The sequence below is a fragment of the Drosophila sechellia genome, chromosome 2L (genome assembly GCF_004382195.2).
Source record: "Drosophila sechellia strain sech25 chromosome 2L, ASM438219v1, whole genome shotgun sequence".
Classification (NCBI taxonomy): domain Eukaryota; kingdom Metazoa; phylum Arthropoda; class Insecta; order Diptera; family Drosophilidae; genus Drosophila; species Drosophila sechellia.
The window spans coordinates 13,962,457-13,985,072 of record NC_045949.1 but is presented as its reverse complement, the minus strand read 5'-3'; the positions used below and the strand labels follow the sequence as shown (position 1 = coordinate 13,985,072).

General features: G+C 41.3%; 2 protein-coding genes across 3 annotated transcripts in view; both read right to left on the bottom strand.

Annotated features, from left to right (window-relative positions):
* The window catches only part of LOC6611259 (laminin subunit alpha-1), a 66,799-nt gene that overhangs the window by 31,987 nt on the left and 12,196 nt on the right, over positions 1-22,616 (bottom strand). For both annotated transcript variants that reach the window (XM_032716279.1, XM_002035778.2), the window contains exons 2-4: positions 17,947-18,275; positions 8,587-10,478; positions 7,502-8,310 (exon numbers count right to left, since the gene is read on the bottom strand). In XM_032716279.1, the coding sequence (XP_032572170.1) occupies positions 7,502-8,310; positions 8,587-10,478; positions 17,947-18,275 (3,030 nt within the window). The remainder of the gene's footprint in view (positions 1-7,501; positions 8,311-8,586; positions 10,479-17,946; positions 18,276-22,616) is intronic.
* Positions 18,513-21,696, bottom strand: LOC116800570 (mediator of RNA polymerase II transcription subunit 22). Its single transcript, XM_032716302.1, has 3 exons — positions 21,573-21,696; positions 19,110-19,197; positions 18,513-19,046 (listed from the first exon to the last, which is right to left on the bottom strand). The coding sequence occupies exon 3, from the start codon at positions 19,026-19,028 to the stop codon at positions 18,600-18,602; it is 429 nt and encodes a 142-aa protein (XP_032572193.1). The 5' UTR covers positions 19,029-19,046; positions 19,110-19,197; positions 21,573-21,696; the 3' UTR covers positions 18,513-18,599.

Below are 22,616 nucleotides of genomic sequence, written 5' to 3'. Positions count from 1 at the left end.
GAATTTGCAATTTAGTTGGATTTAAAGCATAAGCATTGATAATATTAAATATCGAAAGTTAATCATGCCTCCACTGCCATTATCCGAATCCATTACCATCTAGTAAGCATATTCCGCCCAAACAGATACCAATTTATGGCGCCTGTCATCATTGAAATTAGCAATTCTGTTTAATTGCAATTTACTTTTATTGAGCAAACAACAATTTCCGTTGGCGATGCCAACTGCAAATGGTTGGCTTGACGATCCTAGCCGTTTGCCTTGTTAATTGCTCTTGTGATTTACGTTTTCGAGTGTCAACTCACGCAACGAGGCGGATGGCGAAGAAGGCTGTTGGAATGGATGGCTAAACTCCACTGGAGGATCGAGGGAGGCGTACTATTTACATGGCCGGATTGATTAAACGCCTCGAATCGACTTCAGTTTGCGTGCACTTCTGTGAGAAATGGTGATTGATTGAACGCATCAGGGGAAAGTCCGAAAGATGGGAACGCCCACTAACAAAAAAAAAAAACGAATGAAACAAACGATGCTCTGGGCCAAAATGCAATCACTATCTAAATGGATTTGACATGTTTGGGAGATCACTATACACCGCCTAATGGCACAGCAAAACTTTCAGCTCTCCAGAGTTGTGTGTACTAAAAGTAACTACTTCGGTATGGGATTTTACGATATTTTAATGTGCTTGGCATGCTTTGAAAGCATTCTAATAACCATAAAGTGGAAACTGGATAGCTACGTGGTTGCGTTTTGTTTTTCTGAATGACTCAAGCTCAATCAATGGGCCTCCAATTTTGAATAGAGCTACAAAGGAATTCTAACGGGCACGCTACCTTTATTATTAAAATAAAATATCAAACTTTCTTTTTAGTTTGAGATTCTAATATAGTTAGTAGTAAAATAGGTGAAAAATAACCCAAGTACTTATACCCAGAAAGCAGTTAACAAATCAAGTCTGTTAAAACTCATATCCGTGTAAAAGTACCGACGAGAATAAAGAAAAAGCTGTCACCTGAGCTGACATTAATTGTCGGCCGTGATATATATTTTTCCTGGGACCACACGAGGATCTGCAAAACTCTTTGGCTATACGACTCTCGACCACAAAAGCTGCATTGTGTGCTCCAACAATGTGTCCAACTTTTGGACCATATTCCCGATGCTATCCCCACCTTTTCCTCTGGCTGTGTCATAAAAAATGTTTGCAACTTTATCAGGAGCACAATTTAAATGTCAAGCTGATGACGTGTCGTGTCTGTTTGTCTCCAGGAGGCTGAAATTGTCGTGGTGTCTCTGGATCTGGATCTGGATCTGTATCTGAATCTGAAAGTTGTGATGGTTCCCTCATAGTCAGATGACTTCAGCTGCAGCTGGCACACAAATCCCAGACGGCAAACGGAAGTGCAGCAGTCTAAACAAATTCAAGTGAAACCGCAACGAGAAAAACATGGGATGTGCTAATCGTCCAGAGCATGAAACACGATCAAAATGCAATGCCAATAGGGCATATTAAAGTTCTGAGGGGAGTTGGAATGAGGGGTATTGTAGAATTGAATTTTATTTAGCTAACTTAAGTTTATTTATTGCCTAATTGTACACTCTCTAGTTATTAACGTGCAATTTTTATTTACAACACCTTAGCTCAGCTCATTAAATAGGATGATGTTCGTGAAAATAATTACAATTAGTTATATAGGTCCCATACCCCATTCACATTGTGTACAGAACTTTAACCCCAACTATTAATGATTCACAGATTCATCATCTCACACTTCGTCGCACTCAAATTGAAGCGGAGAAAAGGGGCCAAAGCCAACGCTCGTTAGTTGCACTGCACACCTCGTTCAATCGGTTTATGCAAAAGGGTCCAACGGAGTGGAGTCTCCAGGGTAACAAGATCATTAACGTGCCACATGCCGCCGCTGCTGCTGCTGACGGTCAAAATTCAAAGACGCCACAGTAGCCACGGCGGCAACGTCATCACCAGCTAGAGGAGAATGGGCAGACCATCTGCCGTTTTCATAAATAAAAAGAAGAAGGAATCCCCCGTCTTCTTCGGGACTCTGGGACCTCGGCAGTTGGCAGCTGAAATTATGACTGGGGCTGAGGAAAACATTAGCAGCAGGTTGGCTCTGGGAGTCCGGGGACTCCTCTGAAGGAAAGCCGAAAAAGCGACTACGGCGGATCCTGGCTTTTTGTTGTCCACCGCCTCGGGAGGTTAGTCACACATGCGCGGTGATAATTCAACGGCAGCGGCTGCCACAGCAACATTAAATGGTAGCAGCCACAATGAATCCACCAGCCAACATCCACCATCTAGCAACATGTTGCCGGTGTGTCTTGTTAGTTGTGAGCGCAGAAATCGTGACAAAGTGATGCCATTGTTAGGCGCAAATGAAGAAAATGCCATTGTGGAAAAGTCGCAGCGCGAAAAACAATTGCCTTGTTGCTGCTGCTGCCGTGAAAATGCTTGGCGCACGTTTTGTAATCAATCAATGTGCTGTTAGAAGCCACCAACCAAAAAAGCAAGACCAAAATATTTTCTTGCCATGTCCTCGGGCAGCACAACGAAGATCCAGAGTCCAACTAGTTGTCATTTAGATTAGAGAAGGTTCCTCACCAGCACTCACTAGATCTGGAGAAAGTATGGCGCATTTGGTAGATCCGACAAGGAAAGTTTGCCAGGAAAGTGAGGGAAATAACATACTACCGCTACGGCTGTCGGGAATCGCAGGAGATATAATCGTGTGTCCATGGAATGTGCTAACAAGAGTCTGGGATGAGTTGTGGCTGATGGTATCACATATAGCAACACTGAAATATAGTGTTGACATTCTTTATGGTTTATAAAGTTCAAAAGATACGAAATTAATCTGATAGAGCTCAGGTCTTTCTGTTACTTGAATTATTTAGTAAGTAAACCATCAAATTTTATATAGCCCTTTGAGGTTTGCCTTATATGGTTTACACATTTTCCCACACAATCCTTTCACATACATATGCCATGGGAAGTTTGCCCCAGGAGCCATCACATGAAGCACTCTCTGTTGTCAATGACACCCAATTCGCTTCTCCCCCAATGTTTCCATCTGGCAGAACATTTGTATCTCCTAGGGAGATTTCGGTTTACGAGCAGCTAAAAGTCACACCGAGGTCCAAAACTCACCTGCCCGGAGATATCTATTTATACAAGGCTCGCACCTGCTTCTCACTTCCTTAATTCCCGAGTGTTAATAAACAGTCGGCGAAGCGAGTTTTGCGATGGCAGCGAGTTGCGTTCTTTTGATTCCCATTCACAAATTGTGGCAGCAATAAAGTATGAACATATTGAACGGCGAACGCAATTTGATTTCCATGAATGGAGTGCAATTCAATTCGTGTTGATTTTACGAGAATTGAATACCCTCCTCCTCCGCAAGCGGACTAATTTTATAGCTAACTAATTTTTATGAACCGCCAAGACAACACAACACTCTGCATTTGCCAGTCTCCTCTGGCTGACCCTAATGAACTGACATGGGGCGACTTCCACTGCGACTCCACCATATCTTGGTGCGGCGCTTGCTCATCCGCGGGGTGCCTGTTTGGCTGTGGCTGTTTACTTTCCCCCTCACCAAATCACCAAGTTGCAGTCTCGACGAAAATATATGTTGCAATGCGCAGAGACTGAAAAGTTTATTGACTGGAAATAATTTATTAATTATTGTATGCGCTTGACTTGGGTTTCATTCAAGACTCTGCGAGAGTATTATTTTCTAATTAATATTTTTCTTCCCAGATTGGAAGATTATTTATAATGGCTTTTCATTTGGGTGGCACTGTGGGGCTTTTGCAATAGACGAGGAAGCTGATTACTGGCTGCTGTATTTAAATCAATTTTTAGACCCAGTGGCACCAAATGATGCGAAGTGTTAACTGACAAAATGATATGGATTTTTCAATAATGAAATTTTACGAGAGGATGTGGTTTATGGTCTATTGGTTTACTACCCCATAAAGTACGTTGTTTGCAGCAAGTCTATTAACAGGAAATACTCGTATCTATTGGAAACAATACGTTTTGCCTTATCTTTATAGACTCTCAAAAGGCATCTGTATATCTGTATGCGCTTGAGCCAAAAGTACCATCTAATCTAAGCAACATGCGGCCTTTCTAATGCTACTACCCACACGAGCTGGCTAAAATGAAAACGTTGCATGCAGTATCCCCGAAAATGGGACAGAATTCCCTCTCGCACATATGGCTGGGTCGACTGGCTAGGCTATAAATCTCGGGCTTTTGTCTTGCCCAATTTCAGCTCGAAGCTGGGCTACATAGATTTGCACTCGAAAAAGTTTTGCGCCGCATGCGCGACGAAGAACATTTGTAAGAGCAATTAAAATCACACCACGACCAAAAAGGAGAAGCAGACGACGACATGGACGCTGGCGATAGCGAAACATGGCAACCAGGCAACCAGATATAGATACAATTCGGGATCTTGGTGGCCAGCAGAGGGGCGGCAGTCGGGAGACGGGCCTTCGATTGGAGCGAAAGTCTGGGCCATAAATTAGAAAATCAAAATGCCAAACTTCTGGCTACTCCGGCTCCGCAAAAAGTGTTTTCGATAATGACCTGGTTACAGTTGGAAAAAGACTATTGATTCATATGTTTTTTGCTATTGATATTACTTTAAAGGACCCAATAAAAATAAATATCTACAAATAAGTTGGAACACAGTGTTTCGTCTTTCACTTTGTGTTCATAATATGTTATCCCAACTATAGGGTATCTGTTAGTCAAAATACTTCTACGATCGTCCTGCCCAGTAATAAATACCAACGTTAGTTGCTTTGCATTGGCAATTGTAAACAAATTGTCATTCGACAATTACATTTGTGTTGGCCACATTCATTAGTGTCAATGTTTTGGCTTTGCATGCTTCCGTTACCGTTAGCCAGACGATTTATGTCACATTTGTTTGTCCGTGCTTGGAAATTATTTGAAATTTATTGCCTCCGAGGATTGGATCCTCTTGCTCCATTTCGAATGATGCGTTGACAGCAACTAGTGGTGCTTGTTGCTCCATTTTGTCCATTTAGACGCTTCTTGATTACCTTGGACAGTCCGTCTGTCTGTTTAACGAGTCGTGGCTCGTCTTGTCTATAAAGATGCTTTTTTCATGGCAATTTTTCAGACTCTTCGTTGTTGTTGTTGTCGTGAAAAAGATACTGCGCCACTTACAATTTTTTCTTTTTGCCGAGTTTAATTTTGTAATTGTTTGGCCTAGTTGCCAAGTGAATCGTTGGAAATTGTTTGCACATGTGCCTGACTATCTTTTATTTGAGACGGATCATTATAAAGTCTTGAATGCATATACCTATTTGATTGATTCACCTTATGATTTCATTCCATTCCTAGAAATATTATCAGCTCTCTCCGTTTCAGCAGCAATTTCCATTATCCTACTATTTAATTCCTTTGAACGCACCGCCAATGCCACAACAAAATGTACTCCCCAAATAGTATAACTTCATTTGGTTCGGATACCCCATCGCCAAATGCGAATAATCAAACCCATTGAAACCACAACAAACGCAACCGCATCCACGAAATGCAATTAATTGTCAAGTTATTTAACACAAATATTTGAAATTGTTTCGCTAATCAGTTAGTTGGCTAAAAACGAAAAAAGGGGCAAAGTCAAAGTGGCCACGGTTTTTGTTGGCCTTTTTTTTATTGTTTTTTATTTTATTTTTTTGGGGTCCGCCTGAGAGTCAATCGGCGGTTGGAGCATTCCGATGTCCATAAAAATGTCAACGCAGCGGCCACAACAGCAAATGCACAAGAGCCTCAGCCCCATGAAAATATGCCGCTTGGCTTGAATTGCCAAAGTGGCTAGCTCGGCTCGGCTTGGATCGGATTGGCCTGGCTTGTGGCTTGATCTTAAAACTGGACAGCAGCAGACCAGCGAGGTGGTGGCTCCATGCTGTCTGTGCCGGAGTCTGTGGTCAACACAAAAGTGTGTCTGCACGCGGCGCTGCTGCTTGGTGAGCGGCAAATGGAACTGATTACAAAATATGACCAGCGGCTAAATGTATCTCGCAGTTTGCTGCTTAATTTCTTAGATAGCTGCACAATTTAATGCGTGGGTTATAAATTCCCAGCGAGCTGAAGTCCAAACGCACGTGCTACTGTTCGCATTGGCGACTTGAGGGGTTTCTGTCATGCCAAATGGCCAAGTGCCTGCCCAAGTCGGCATGCAAATGTGTAATTATGGGTAGGAATATTTTCCTCAGATCCACTTGATATTAAATCCAAGGATTTACTGTTTACTCCTTATTATACCTTTCAGATACGGCAAAAGTTCATACTATACTACACTTTTTATTTAAGTGAACTTGGTGTACAGTATTTGAAACTCTTTTAGATTTATTTGCTTCTATAGTGTATCCGGTTGCCAAGTTTTTTCTTTTCTTCAAAGCATAATTCTTTTAAAAGACTATTTAAAATCCTTTGCAGTGAGCCCCATCACATAGTCAACGAAAAAGTAATAGCAGTTCTTGCAAAATCCTTAAGGTAGTAAAATTTGCAGAATGACTGCGGATAAACGAATACAGCAAAATTAAAAAAAAGGGGGCATCTACCCATAGTACAATGAGATGTCTGACTTACAATTAGAAAAATGAGAAACAACCAGAAAAACCTCAAGGAATATCGCTTACAAAGGTAAATTTAAATGAAAAGAATAGGCCTTCAGTGTGTTATGCAATCCGAGTTCTTGTTCAAGTACAACTCAATAAACATCTTCTTCTCGTCAGCCGCATTTGGTTTTCATAACCAACGAAGTGGTAATTCGAGACGGGTTTTTGCCCATTGTCCAGTTTGTAGATGGTGTTAAAAAAGATAGAAAACCCAACTTCAAGGAGAACTGGATAACGAAAATATCCCATTACAATGGACGGGGTGTATGTATGTAATGCACTATGTATGATGGATGAGTTGAATTTGATGTTGATGGCCTCAGGAAAAATTGTAATTTTGTGGCCTAATGCTTGAGATAATTGAGCAATGCTTAATGTGCCTTAAGTTTATACCCGGCATAAGTATTTCGAAGAATTAGTTAAATATAACAAGACTTAATTAATGGAAACACCCATTATATCCAGTTTAATTAATATCCATTACAACAGAAACGGAATATTACCTCAGACCATCCCACATTTTATTGCCCCTAGAAACAGATGCACATATATCCCACCCAGAACTTGACTGATTTGTGCATTAAGTTCTTTAAATTGAGGCCACTGAAGAGCATCAGAAACGCTTCACTTAACGGCACAAAGTAGAACGCCAATTTAATTATGTTTTCCAAGTTATTGATAGACTACCCGACCACCACCTCTGCCACATCTGTTTTTCATAGATGCACTCGATTTATCAGAGAGAGTGAACTCATTTCGAGGAATTTCTTTGTTCTTAGACGCTACGCTTGGAGCTCTAATCTGGGGTACTTACCCTCGCAGGCCACCGCGGATTCGCTGTTGGGATCTTCAGTATCTGGAACCAATTCCCAGTCGTCGTCGTCGCTATCGGAGTTTTGACGCAGTGCAGCAAGGTCATCCATTCGATCGGCCACAGCATTCATGCCGAAGTAACCATCCTGGCACTCGTGGCACTTGGCACCCATGACACCCTCCTTGCAATGGCATTGTCCAGTGTGGGGATCACATCTGTCCTGGTCCAACGAGCCCAATGGATCGCAGTTGCAGGATGGACAGCGTAGCTCAACATTGGCATAGCCCACGTCACATTCATCGCACTTCTGTCCAGCATAACGTGGCTTACACAGGCATTGACCATCGGTGCTGTCGCATAGTCCGCTCTCCGATCCTTCCGTGTGGCAATGGCAGGGATCACAGCCCACGGCCGGATCACCCCAGTAGCCTAGCTTGCAGCGCTCGCAATGCCAACCCTCGGTGTTTCCTCGGCACGTGATGCACTCCCCGGTGGTCACGTTGCAGGGTCCTCCGGCGCAATCGCAGCGCTGACAACTGCTTCCCAGCTGGCGGGGATTCCCGAAGTAGCCATCGTCGCACACCTGACAGTGATCACCCGTATAACCTTCCGGACACTGGGTGCATATGTACTCCGCATGCTCTATCAGCTCGAACTGCGGATTCAGATCCATGTAGTTGTAGCTCTTTAGCTGACAACTGGGCGAGAAGTTGTTGGAATCCTCGGGCAGGGGACAGGCGCATCGCTTGCAATCGTTGGGGGTTCCCTGAAGGGGATTCCCGTAGTAACCCAACTGGCAACGCTCGCAACTGAAAATAAAGAATTTCAAATTGTAACTGATTGTTGTCTTGGCTGGTGTGTGCCCCGGCTTCGAGTGGTGAATTAGTGGATACATCACTCAGTGCTAAGGTATAAAACTTTACTAGGTGTGGATTGTCTTCTGTGGATTGTATTTTGCACGGGGAGGATTTAAGGTTTGCGTCCGTACTACAGACTTCGAAATTAAATACGGTTTGTTAAAAATTTCTTCTTCACATTCTTATTTACGGAAAACCCAATTAATATTATAATAATAAGTTACTTACCGATCTCCAAAAGTGTTGTGCATGCAGTCGCCGCAATTTCCGCTCTGCAGATCGCAGGAGTTTGAGTGTCCGTTGCAGGGACACGGGATGCACTTGCTCAGAATCTGATGGTCCGAGGTGTTCTCGTAAATCCGCTTGAATCCAAAGGCGCAGCCCTCGCAGGAGAGACCGGTATAGCCAGCTGGGCAGAGGCATTGCTCCACTTGGCTGGATGACTTTCCGCCCAACTCCACACCTCCTGAATAGATGACTGCTCTCTCGAGGGATGTTTCCCCCTGATCCGTGTGAAAAGCCGCTCTGATAAGGACAGCATCGAGGGAAACGAGAACGGAGAGAAATTGGGAACGGGTAACGGATTCTCCGTGATAGTCACCGCCCTCAGTTCGCCGAAGTCTTGTTTTTATATCAACGACAGTAGGTGGCACATGATACCAGCCAACCTCAGTGAGGGTTATATTTAAGTTGACTCCCAATCCGTCCAAGGATTCATCGCCGAAGGCAATCTTCAGTCCATTCTTGCCGACTAGGATGACATTGGGCCCCGTCGTGGGCTTTCCCGATCTATCGCCTCTTATCACATCCCAGGACAACACCAGCTGCAGCCTCGACCCATAGCTGGTCAAGCGATTCCCCAAGTATCCCAACGGAGCCTGCCAGTAGATGGCCTCCACTTCATCCAGTTCGTTGGCAAAGATCAAACGGTTCGTTTCGGCATCAACTGGTATTGAAATTGGTTTCACTCTTTGAATATCGGTTATTTTCCAATCGTTGAGGGTTTCAAAGGCCAGGGTCTGCAGTTTGGCACTGTGACATGTTTGCGAGACACCTGAACACCAACAGCTGGTGCAACCCTCTGCATTCTCTGCGCTTAGGTCAAAATATCCGGGCGCACACTCGGAGCAGGTGCTGCCCTCCACATTGAGCTTGCACTGGCACACACCCGAGCAGGAACCCGTAGAGCCAAGACTTCCCCTTTCGTCGCACTCACACCGTTTGCACTCATCTCCATAGTAGCCCGGAGCACATTCCTCGCAGTTTTTGCCCTGGAAGCCCTCCAAACAGTTACAGCTTCCTCCATCCGACTGGCAACCACCCGTGGAACGAGCAGGATTACAGGAGCAGGGCAAACAGGGATCGGTAAGAGGTGCATCCAGCTCCCTATAAAATCCCATCTCGCAAAACTCGCACTCAGTGCCAGCCGTGTTATTCGAGCAGCTCTGGCAAATGCCCTTGTCCAGGTAGGGATCATAGGTGCAGCTCTCGGCGTGACCATAGCACTGGCATATCTCGCACTCTCCGCCCATTTGATAGGGGCGATCCTGGAAAAGCGGACAGCACTGTTCGCACTGAACACCACAGGTATTGTGCTGGCAGATGCACTGCATCAGAGGGTCATCCGGTGACTCGTGAGAGCGATTGGCGTGCCCATTACAATCCAGTCGGGCACTCACCTTCAACTGGGACAGCGAGTAGAAGCTGTGCTTCTCCAGCGACGGAGAGTCCAGCAGCCAGTCCAGACTGTTGTCCTGATTGGCCGTGGAGTGCATGCCCTGCAGCCGAATCCTTATATACCGAGTCGTTATGAACTTCATTAGCTCCGGACTTTGATCCGTGGCTCCGGGGCGATTCTTCAGCAGCGAAGCATGCAACACGCCGTTCTCCAAAGGACCCGGCTTCGAAAACTGAGTGGAGCAAATGATTTCTGTATCGTTCTGGAAGACGTATTTGCCATTTTGCCCGGATAAATTCCATCGTCGCTGGCAATCCGCATCGCTCAATCCGAAGTACTGCCATGGCTCAAAGTTAATCCCATCCAGGGACTTTTCCAGTATCCATGAGGCTGGACGCGGAGAGTTGGCCGATTTTAGCCACACGGAGAAGATTTGATAAGTCTGTAAAAGAGAAGATCATTTTAGCACATTAGTATAAGGCTTAAATATCTTTGAAAAACCTTTTTTTTTAACATACAATATTTATAAAGAAGTTTCTTTAAATGTTTTTATGTTCGCCTTTTTGTAACTTTTACCGATTGAAAAATGGATATTCCCACCATAAACAAACCACCATCACACCTCAGGACTTCGATTTAATAGCCGATGGGCAAATGAGCAATAAATTATATACGCACCCAAATGTCAGTGTTTCTGTCACCAACTGATGTTTCTATTCACTCGCAGGCGTATGTGTATATCTTTGCATCTGTGCATGACTACCAGCCAACTACGACTATATCTCTTCGCTAATGTCGTGTGGTACTGGCAAAATCTTTTAAGCCAACATTGCCATCGCCGCGTCATAAATCTACCGAACTGTCAACCAACCGCAACCCTCCAAAACCGCCGCCCAACTGTGGCTCCTTTCAACGTGGCCGGCAGCAACAGCTGACAAACGATATTTGGGAAAAATTGTTCGGTTAAAATAAGAGGAGGAAAAAATATCAAATCCACATCCAAATGCCAAAAACGTCGCGTGTTCGAGACGCTGAAAATGTTGCGCCTATCGAAGATCAGTGGCCAAAAAAGCCACACAGTAAAGCCAAAAAGCAAGGCAGGCCAAAATGAGAAATCAATAAAAGGCTTGCAATTGAATTTTCCGACGGGCGACTTGTGGCGAAGGTGTGGCCAGGTGTATAATTGATTACGACGCATTGACTTAGAGCAGCCACATGGCGCCATCTAACCAGATATGTGGCTAGCGTTATTTTTTAATTTTTCCCCAACTTTAAGCTAGTCATCGCGAGTCCAAGTTAACTCCGCAGACAAATCAGAAAACGATATCTGAGAGCAATTGCTGTGCAGCACCCAACCAAAAACAACTCTATCAAATTTCAAAGCCACTTGTTTACCCACAACTCACTAAGTAGCTAATGGCATCAGCAGCACATATACGTTGTTTTCCACGATTTTCCATACTGATAAAATGCAAAAACACAAGAAGTCAAATGCCAGCGAGAGTTAGAGAAAAATTTGAAAAAAAAAGGTGTGCGCATGCGTGCGTTCTCCTTATTGAATGCCGCCTGTATTCGATTACAGCAACAACGACGTCTGTCACAAGCTGATAAGATTACAAAAATAAATAAGCAAAGGGGACCGGCAAAAAATTAATCTGCTTGGGGATTTTAAGCGGGAATATAGAGAAGTGAAATCAACATTAAAACATATAAAAAAACCAAGCACAAAAGTGTATATAAATTGGTCTGCATCTATCTTATATAAGCTTTCATATTCACTCTCTGCGGCAATTAATTGAAATATTTATTGTGGGAATTAAAGGATTAAGTGGCTCCCTTTTGCAGAATACTACTTTTAACCTTGTTAATTGGCATATCTGCACAAGACGGACAAGCTAATAAAATGGTCACACGACACTTATGGATAAAATCAAGACTCCAATTAGCAGACAACATGGATTAGCTTTTCAAGAAGTTTATGGAGTCGACATGATGACTATGAAAATGTATAAATAAGGTGAGCAAAATACTTTCCTTTGCAGTTTTTAACTAGCAATGAAATAGTTCGGATAACTTATTACCAAAAGAAAAGTCATGGCCGCTGTAAATTCCAGAATCAAGCTCAACTTCAGTGAAATGGTCAGTACCTTAAAAAAATCCTACAAATCCTCGTATAATAAAACATATGAAAACGTTTTTCTGGAACAGAAATATGGAAATCATTGGGCCTGGTTGCGATATAAAGTTTGGCAGAGTGCTTCGAAGGAACACAGAAGTCTCGTTTTACTTGTCTCCTCAACTTATTAAAATATAACTAAAGAAATTAAACATTAAAATAACTAGGAAGAAGATAAGGAAAGTTGTTGTATATAATACATATTACATATACCACTTATCCTCATATACTGTGGTATTTTTATTCATCATTCAGTTGGGAAATTGAGGCTACGCGGCATTCCGAAAATGCCTTAAAAATTAATGCAATTGAAATATATATTTAATTTACGTCATAAAGAGAGGGAGAGAGTTATCGACTGCATGTGTATAAAGGTTCATCGCCAATTAATCCATGTCTATTGATATTTTTCGCTAATGTATTGTATAATAAAAATTAAATTTTTACCACACTAAACAAGAATAAAATTTCAATAAGTTATGAACTCAGCTTAGGATTATTTCTTTCTAAACCGGTCAACAAAATTCGAAACTCTTCCAATAACATATTAATAGAAACCAAAAATCATGCTAAAATATATTAAAAGTTATTTTCAACTAAATTTATAAACTTAAACGAGCAAGTAACAGTGTTGTTAATAGTGATATCTATTAACTACTTCAGCCAAATCGGATACCAGGTTGTTCTTATATTATAGAGATATATTCGAGTAATAGGAGAAAATGTCAATACAAATGCTTTGTAATCTATAAAATATGTGTATTCATCCTACAAGAAATAAAATAAGAACAAGAATTTCTATTGTTGTTCTTCAATCTTCAATGCCAAAAATAAATCGCCACCCGCATTTGGATTTCCTTATCCCGAAGTTCCGATATCTTGCCAAGGAGCCAGTGAGTTTGACACACACGAATTAAGGCGATAGGTTATCTCTAGTGAATTATGTTGTTCCCATCAAAAATTCTGTCCAAGCCTCCGATTGCAATCAGCTGAAGAGTAGACCGTGCTCCCGAACTGATTTCCTGCTGCCTTTGGAGTCTGTTGAAAACAAGTTCCAGATAAAGGAGGCGAACTATGTGACGTGGACTCCTTGCGCTCCTGCCCCGTGGAGATGTGAAAATCGTTGTAGATTGCAATCGAAGAAGCGGCAGGTGAAGGCCTCCGGCGTAACACTTTGACGTTTTTATCAGTTTCGACCAATTGACGGCGGACACAGCAAACTTGTTTACAACGCACCACGATCGATGAAGATCACTCTTAGTATAAATATTTGGTCAGTGGCTGCTCCTCCTCAGAGGGAGTGAGTTATTGTTTATGCACCGAAACCTGTTGCCAGATGCTTGTCAACTGATAAGGCCCAATCACAGAGAGACTAACAAAATTGTTAAAATATTCAGTGGGAATGGGAATGGGCGGCAGCGAAATGGGATACCAATTTGGCGGGGTAATTTGAGTTGATAAACGAATTTGAGTGGCAGAAGGGGGCGCGCATCGCATGTCGTAAATTACACGAATTAACATTTATGGCAATCAAATATTTATCGCTCAATGAGGAAAGTCCATCAGGCATAGCCGACAGGAAACTTGCTCCTCAGCGCCCAGGCACCAAAAAACTAACACGGACACTCATTTAATTGCCAAAAAAAATATATATATACATATACGCAGAACGTGGAAAGCATCGTAAAATTTTCAAAAATAAACGAGCGAAAAATTGAAGTAGACAGAGTGCAGAAACAAATTAAAAATAAAAGACAACAAATTTAGGGCTTGCCTTTAGGTTTCATTTTATCTTGCCGTATTTTGGCCAAACTATACAGTTTGGTTGCCCATTGGAACAAACAGAATCGTCTATTTTTTGTTGTCCATTTTTTGGTTTTGGCACGCTTTTAGATAACTTGGTGAATGAACCCACATGGCAGACATGTTTCTCGTATATTTTTGCACATTTTCCTTCTTTTCTCTATCGTTCACTCAGACTCAGACTTTTCGACGTGTTTTGGCTGCTCGCACCGAAGTAATCGCAAAGTTTTGTGTCTGCTGCAAGTTTTTATCGCTGAAAATTTGCGCATTAATGCGGCTAAAGAATGAAAAAAGTTTTCAATAACTTGTTTGGACTTTAAGAAGTAAAACAGAATTATTCGAATCGTACAAATAGCACTTGTGGTGTGGGGTATACTAAATCAAGTGCTTAATGCTCTAAATGCTAATGGAATGTGGTTTTCAATGGTGCTGCACCTCAAATGTTTGTACACATGTCTTCGAGATCAGCTAAATTATCATTACTTTTTTAGAATTAATAATCTAAAAAGTTAAAAATTATTTAGTGTTAAAAGAACTCAGAGAAGTTGTGTTAATTCTTTGTTTCATCGTTAACGTTTTTTACTTTTGCACGCCCTGAGCTTTTGGCCATTAAAAATAAAATCCGCTTCCTCGTAAATGACATGAAAACCATTCAAGCGCAGCTTCAATCACGTTAAGACCCCAAAACAAAAAAAAGAAAGAAAACAAAAAAGAATGGCTGCAAATTCATGCAAATGCAAGCAACTGAGTAAGCATTCTTTAAAAGGCAAATTCAGGGAAAATGTCGGGGGGGAAAAAAGGAAAAATCGCCACAGGCCAAACAAATAAATAAATTGACCATTAAAATAATTGCTGTGCCTAAAATGCGTCTCGTACGTGGCTTGTAGCACGCTTTGCTCGTTGTTGTTGCATTTGTTTGTTGCAACCGTCAGATGTTGTTTGCTTCTGTTGGCGCTGCAAATGTTGCAACAACTTGTCAAACATTTGAATTACAGTTACGAAACCAATAGCGATGCCAAGTGACCGGCCCCTCGCGCTTTATTTAGTTTGTTTTTTCATTGGCCAAATTTGGCTAAATTTAATGAAGCAATTAAATGTCTGTATAGAAAAGTCATACACAAACCAACAAACATTAAACATTTCAAATTGGTAATACTCGTATTGGCCAAACTGGTCGCATGATTGCCGGCAATACTTAAAATGCTTTGATGGCTAGGATTTTATGCCCCAAGCATAGAATTAAGGAACAATAATGATTGACATTAATTTAAGCTAAACTTTTCTTAAAAAATTATAATTTACATTGCAATTTGATGCTAGAACTGGTGTGTTAAGCAAAATTAAACAAAAACAGTGCTTAAAAATTTAAGCATAAATTTTCAAACGCATTTCTATCTACCTATGCATCGACTTTCGTGTATTGCAACCCATAAATTGTTTGCAACAGATGTTGCTTTCCTTTTCAGAACATTTGAAGTATCCCAGAACCGCACTGGAAGTTTTAAAGCCACTGGCCGAGTTGTCCGTAGAATTCTCGCTAGACTTTCAATTAGTCACGCGCGCCCCAAAGCCATTCAAGCATAAATCTAGACATTGTTGTACGAACAGACAGGCTGACAGACTGCTTACTGGCAAACTGACAGACTGGATGGCTGAATGCCTGACTGACTGGCAAAGAGACATATGTATAGACGGACAATCTTTGGCCATGATTCTGGCCAGTCTGCGAGGACTGCCCGAGTCTGTCGCCTTTTTCCCAGCGCGGAAAGAAATATTTTAAGCTGTCAAATCGTTGACACACGCCTGTCGTTTCTATCTTGTTCCAGAGCCCGTTGCCGTTGTAAATCACTCGATTAGTCTAATTGTTAAAATCCACGCCGGGAAGAATCCGTCGAAGCCTGGAAGTCCCAGAAGATTTTGTCGCCCATGAACATGGCGACACACCAACGTCAATGTCAAGTTTCGTCTAAGGTCATAAATCGTGTTGGGTTTCGGTTGGCTTGGCATTGGGACTCGGAGCAACAGAGGGAGATCACTCTAATGTGTTTCTAAATAGTTGTGACAAATGCACAAGATATTTTCACAGCCAAATCACACAACACACTTAATTGTGCAGATAGCTAATTAGTAAACTTGTTAGGGGAGCATCTAATTTCGTCGATGTTTATTGAATGGGACAGTCAGCAGCTGCTAGAAATGCCTGGGAAAGGCTGGAGACAATGAAATAATCATTATTCAGAAATGAGTAAATGAAAGTGTTTTTAAAATTTAATAAATGTGAAAATAATATAAAATTCCATTAAATGTTTCATAACTTGAAAGCAACGTAGAAGGAAATATTTTTTGAAAAATTCCTGACAAGCTGTGAATATTCTTTGTCACTCAAGCAAATCAACGGAATGGGAGCGTGTAAATTTTGACACATGCCCCTCATTTGACTTCGTTTCCTCGGCATCCGCTATGTCCATATCTGAAAAATCATGGGAACCTATACATATTGTGCTCGTTCGTTGTCTGACCAAAAATGTAGTACATGGCACAATTGCTTTAAAAAAGAGCGAATCGTTCGACACATAGATACACACATTCATACACACATAGAGGAAGGCCATAAAAGGTTGGCCATTTATATTTGGACTCAGTTTGGCAACTAGAAATAAGTATTGTCAGCATTAATTAAGTGAAGCGACCAATTTAAATACTTCTGTATAAAGTTGCCCCTTTTGCGAAAGAGACGTGCAGGAATTTATTAATAAACTCCGAGAGCAACGCATGGCTGTCATAAATCTTTCATACTTTAAGGCATATGCAAAAACAATGTTTTTAATTTTAAATCACTTCCAGTCTGTGGATATATTCCTCCTCCTTCTTGGCTGCTTCTCGTTTTAATTAAGTGCACACTCAATGCCTTTGCCTTTGCCTGGTCTGGGTCTGGGCCAGCATTTTCTTTCCTCTTTGTGTGCCGGAAGGGTTGGGTCGGTTGCTCCAGGGGCATATGGTATATGGCAATGGGGGAATTATATCAAAACATTGATATATCTGCTGGAAGATTCGAGTGCAAGCCGCACTTGAATGTCAACTTTGCGTCGGCTGATGCAAAACAGATGATACACATTTCCCGTTTCGGTTTTTCTTCTTGGGTTTAGCACATTATTAGCCAATTGATTGGATTGGGGAAGTGCGAATGCGATGGCTTTCCGTGGTCGGATGCACTTTGAAATTCCAATTAACACTATCGACGGACGATTAGCACCCAATCGAGATTTGAGGATCCGCGGCAAGTGTGAAATTAAATATGCTAACAGACGCCTTCTGGGAGGTCTACGCCAGTTTAATTGGGCCACTGTCTTGAATTTGGGAGGAAATGTTTATGTAATGTTTTGTGACTAAACAAATTACATTAAAACATTTAAAAATTTGTATAGCAAAGTGTATTTGTAAACATTGCCCACCGCTTAAAGAGGTTTCCAGTTGTTAAAATGCATGGATATTTTAATATTGTTATCTTCGCCTGTTATCTTCAGGCTAAGAACTAACGGAAATAAAAACCTATTTTCTATTTCCCTGTCAAAGAAAGTCGCTACGAAAATATCACCCATGTAAGCCAATATGACTTAATCAAAACCCCATCAAAACGAATTTATGTTGGCCGTTTTGAGCATTAGAACTGCATAGGCTTCAAACTGGTTTCGATTCCAGTCTCAACGGCGAGATGATCACATTTCAAAGTTCCAATTAGACAGACCACAGCATGTACAACGATGGATCATGGAGCTGGCGTTAAATCGCTTGTAAATGAGTGACAACTCAGCGGCTTAATTACAAACTGGATCACAGCTCGTCTGTCGCAAGAGCTTAGCCCCGACAATTTTGGATGGCTTAGATGACAGCACCGAGAGTTGGGACTCCATTCGGGCTATGTTTGACTTACCTGCTTCAGATCCAATAGTATGGTCACATACTCAAACTGCCGGCCACCCTGCAGCGTTGGTGATTGCCACCAGCCTTCTTCGAATCCCGATCCCGATCCCGACGAGATAAGCGACTGTATGGAGCGCTGTTTGGCCCGATCCGAGGAATGGGCATTGCAGATGCCGCACGGCTTGGCGCCGACCTGTTTGCAGTACTCCTCTGCACCGTTCTGGCCACAAGTGGCATTCACCGAGATCTGAGCCCGTGGAACCACGTTGAAGAGCGGCGGATAGAGGCCGCCGGAGAAACTGGATGAGTACAAGTCGTCCGTTTTCAGCAATCGAAGGGCTGCAAGTGAAGTAACAACATTGTTAGTCATATTGAATGTTTTAATTAACCTTATTTGAGCTAGTAAACTGAATAAATAATTGCCAAGTAAATACATTTTAGGCTGCTTAATAATTTATTACTTATCTGCATACAGAGGAAGCTCGTTATGCCATTGGTTAAGATTCCAAGACATTTTACCCTTCTTGCCTGAATTAAATCAATTTGTTTTGTCTTCACTGAGGGAAAAATAGTTTATTTATTGGTTTTTTGTTTACAATGGTTATCCTTTACGAATGGATAAAAAAAAATCATTTATGATGAAATACATTAATCGCTTGAATCCTAGTAAGGTCCACCGCTCTTTTCGTAGTACTCGTCCTCCAGATCCGACAACTCGTCTTCCAAATCCTTAACAATTTTGATAAGTGCTTCGTCACACTCGACCACCTTGGCCTCCATTGATTCCGATTGTCTATCCATTTCCTCTTCGACGAAGGAATGATCGTAAATAATCTGGTACTCCTTGACATCATGGACCAGTTTAATTAGTGCTTCTCCTGCGCGAACGAAATTGCCAGCACGCACCTGCATTTCATAAGCATTCAATTCTTGTTCTGTATTATTTGTGATTTGGCCTGGAGTCTTCGGAGAAACTAATTTAATGAGCTCCTCAAAGTTAACCAACATGCTTAGGACATTATCCTTTAGCTGCGTTTTAAAGGATTTCAGCAGGGCCTCGTCCTTCGATAATGCGGTGCTTGACTCAGCCATGTTTTCGCCCCTTCTCTTCTATTAAACAAATTTTATTTTTAAAAAAGAATATATATATGTACATGATATGCTTTTAGAAACCTTCAAATTCCACAGTACTTTTGAAGTCCTTGACTCCCTCGAATTCAAAGCCACTTAATTATTTAACTCTACAGAATCTTGAATTCCACTGAAAATTAAATAAATCAATAAACGATTAATTAGACTGCAACGAATCTAAGAGGTTAACTTTCAATCTATGCTGCCCAAATCAGCTTGACGCTTCATTATTCAAATTCGGACAGTTTTTCCCAGGCCAATCAATTAAATTGCTCAAACCGAACAAGTCGAGAACAAGCCCTCAAGACAACATTGCCAATAAATCACCTACTGGGGCAGCTGCTCTGGATTGCTGTGAACTTTGTGCCATGAGAATTATTGATTGGTTGACTTGGCTGGCTGTAGCTGGATTGCATGAAAAATGTACAAGTATCTCAACCAAAAGCTGGGCAACTTTCGAGATAAACTTTATCGCTGACCAACAAACGGCAGTTGTAGTTGGTAGTTGGGGCCCAGATGTTGACCTGGTATGCCATTTGCATGTTTTGGTAGCTCCAAATTGCAGTCTGCTGCCGTTTGCAGTTGTTTCCTTTCGGCTGCCCAGCTTTTTTGGCAATTGTCAACATAAAACTTTTGCAAACAAGACAAAAATGTTGACGTAATTGCAGGAAAATGGCATATAAGTTATAGGGAAGGATCAACAGCAAACTTTGGGGCGAATGAGAAAAGTTTTTAGCCTGGGAACTTGAATTTGAAGTTTCAATGGGTTAAGTGAAGAACGAAAAGCAATGAATCTTTGCAGGAAATTTTACTGCTAAAAAGATTATACATACAAATAGATACTTTAGGAATCATAGAAAAGTTAAGTCATTACCATTTTTTCCAGTGACTTCTTTGGAACCTAAAAGCCAAATTTTTCTTTGCCAATCTAAGCTTTTTTAAACTTTTTAATGGTGTATAAATATTTTCATTTTTTGTGGCGCGTTCAATTTGTCAAAACATTTAATCAGCAATAGTTTTCTCACTTAAGCTGTCAGCGGTGGAAAACGTGAATACATTTTAGAGGGGGTATTTGAGTTTAGAGGGACGGGTTGGGAGCTAAAGAGGCCTAGACATGTCTCGCAATAGCCATTGAAAAGGCCACCTCCAGCCTCAAGTCTCCAGTTATTTAACTTCTTTACCTTTTTTATGCTTTTGGCTACCGCAAATTTGTCATTTGTCAAAACATTTAAATGCCATTTGCCGGTTTCCTCTTGAGTTGGGCGATTTTGACAGCTGTCGATAAGTTTTTCTTTCACGCTTTTAACACTTTACGCTTGAACTTTGCCCAGAGCAGTTTTTCCTGCTTTTTGCTTTGACTTCAAGACATTTGTTCGGATCGCTTTAAATCAATTTTTTAGGTAAGCCAAGTTTTCTCAGTTTTTCACAAAGTGAAAGTGATAGTCTCACAGCTATGTTTCAGACTATTATTGGCTGGCATGTTTGGTGTCAATTATTGATGACTTAGGAAAAAAGTAATTCGGAAACGCTTTATAGTCACTAAAGCGGAGTTTTTGTTTGATTTATTGACGGTTATTAATTTGATTAAGCTGGAGGTAAATTTCCTTATACAAAATAATGCATTTATAATTTTCATTGGTTGGTTCATTTGACGTCTTCAGTGCCTTTACCTTCGTTACTAAAAGTTGATCAAAATCCAATTATTTTCATAAATTTTCGTGTCTTCTTTAATAAAAATGTAAATATGTATTCCTTTAATTTTAAGCATATCCTGCTCTTTTTTGTTATATATTCATCACATTGAGGAGTCTCTGGCAGTATGGTTAAAATTTTGATTACTTCCCCGACCATTCATCGAGTTATGAGACCATTTTAAGTATTTTTCGGCAGTAAGTTGTCAAAATGTTTAAAATTTGCTTCGTCTCGCTGTCCTTTTTGGTTTAGTCTTTATAAAATATTTTTCAGCTACCAAAAATCATTATTTGTATGCAAGTTGATGGCAGTTTGCTTATGCAAAACACTTGCAGAAATAATTGGACAGGCGAATAAAGTCCCTGAGACAGGAAGCACTCCAGTTGCCAACTAACTGGAGATTACCTTAACAGCCAGCTTGTCTATCCCAGCAATTGGTTAATTTCCATTGCCATCTTTGAAGTTGGATTGCAATTGCAACGGCTTAATAAGCAGCTGGAGAACGAGGAGATGGAGTTGCCCCATTCCGTGCCTCTGTAATTTTTGCCTCCAGCTGTCGGTTTGTGTGCATAATTGGCCAGAAGGAAAACAAGAACGGCTGGGAGGAACCCGGACCCCATGGGGCAAAGATAGCCAAATCCCCAGCCGCCTGTCCGAAAATAGTGAAAATATTTCTGTACCGCGTGCGCCGTGTCGATATGAATGAAACGGCAAACAGTAAAATGCTTTTAGATTCTAGAAGCACGTGGATTCAAGAATTCCCCTACATATTCGTTGCCTTTTCTTAGTGCGTCTATAATGGTTTATATTTACCTGAGATTGGTCAAGAGTATGCAATGCCTATATATTCTTCACTTTAATTCACTTCAGATTGCAGACTTTTAATAAAAGAAACAAACTTGATTTTTACGAAAATGAATTGCAAGTAATGACAAATAGAGCTGGAACTTTGCAGTATCGATATACATACTTGCATTTTCTTATAGGGTTGGAAAGTAATAATAACTTATCGGCTATGTATCGATGTCCAAAAACCTTGCCAACTTTCATACATACATAAATAAAATTATTAATCGAATATTAAATGTTTATCTTATAAGAAATTAAGATGTTTTTGTACATATATGATGTGTCTATTGTCATAATCGATTTTTATAAAATAAGTTAAGTTTTCACATGTTTGTTAGGGCCAATTTCTTTCGTTGTATTATTATTTTAATGAATCACTTAATTTTCATTTAATCAACTCTACTCAAGGGAAGAAAATTCATAAACGTCTGCAAGTAATGGAAATGGAAAACGTCACACACAGCTCCTCAAACTGCATTTCCCCCTAATTGCATCACCCACACATCGCGCTTGTTGTTGCTGTGAGTCATGCAAACAACAACGGACTCCATTGAGTGGCAGCTACCAGTCTTCAATACCAAATCAAGCATTACTTGCATAACCCATTGGAGTCATCGACCACATTGTCCCATACCCATCATGATGAACATCATCATTGCGATCGGCGGGCAGACCAGACCAGACCGGGGCCTGGATAAATATTTTTCCAAAACACAACTCGAACATGGATCCGAGAACTCGGACTGGATGCGCCTCTTGAAGACGTCAGGAAAAGCCAGTAGCCGGTAGAGAAAGAGCTGGTTGGTTGGACAGGCAGACAGACAGACAGAGCATGTGTTCTTCTCACCACCATCGGTCAGCAGCTTTTGAAGCACCCACTGACGGGACCCAACAAGAACTCAGCTCCCCGGCATGCGTCTGGCACCCAAGTAATCCAACCATCTAACCATCCAACCATCCATCCATCCGTGAGTCCATGTCCAAGCCATCCAATCTTAACCCGTTCGT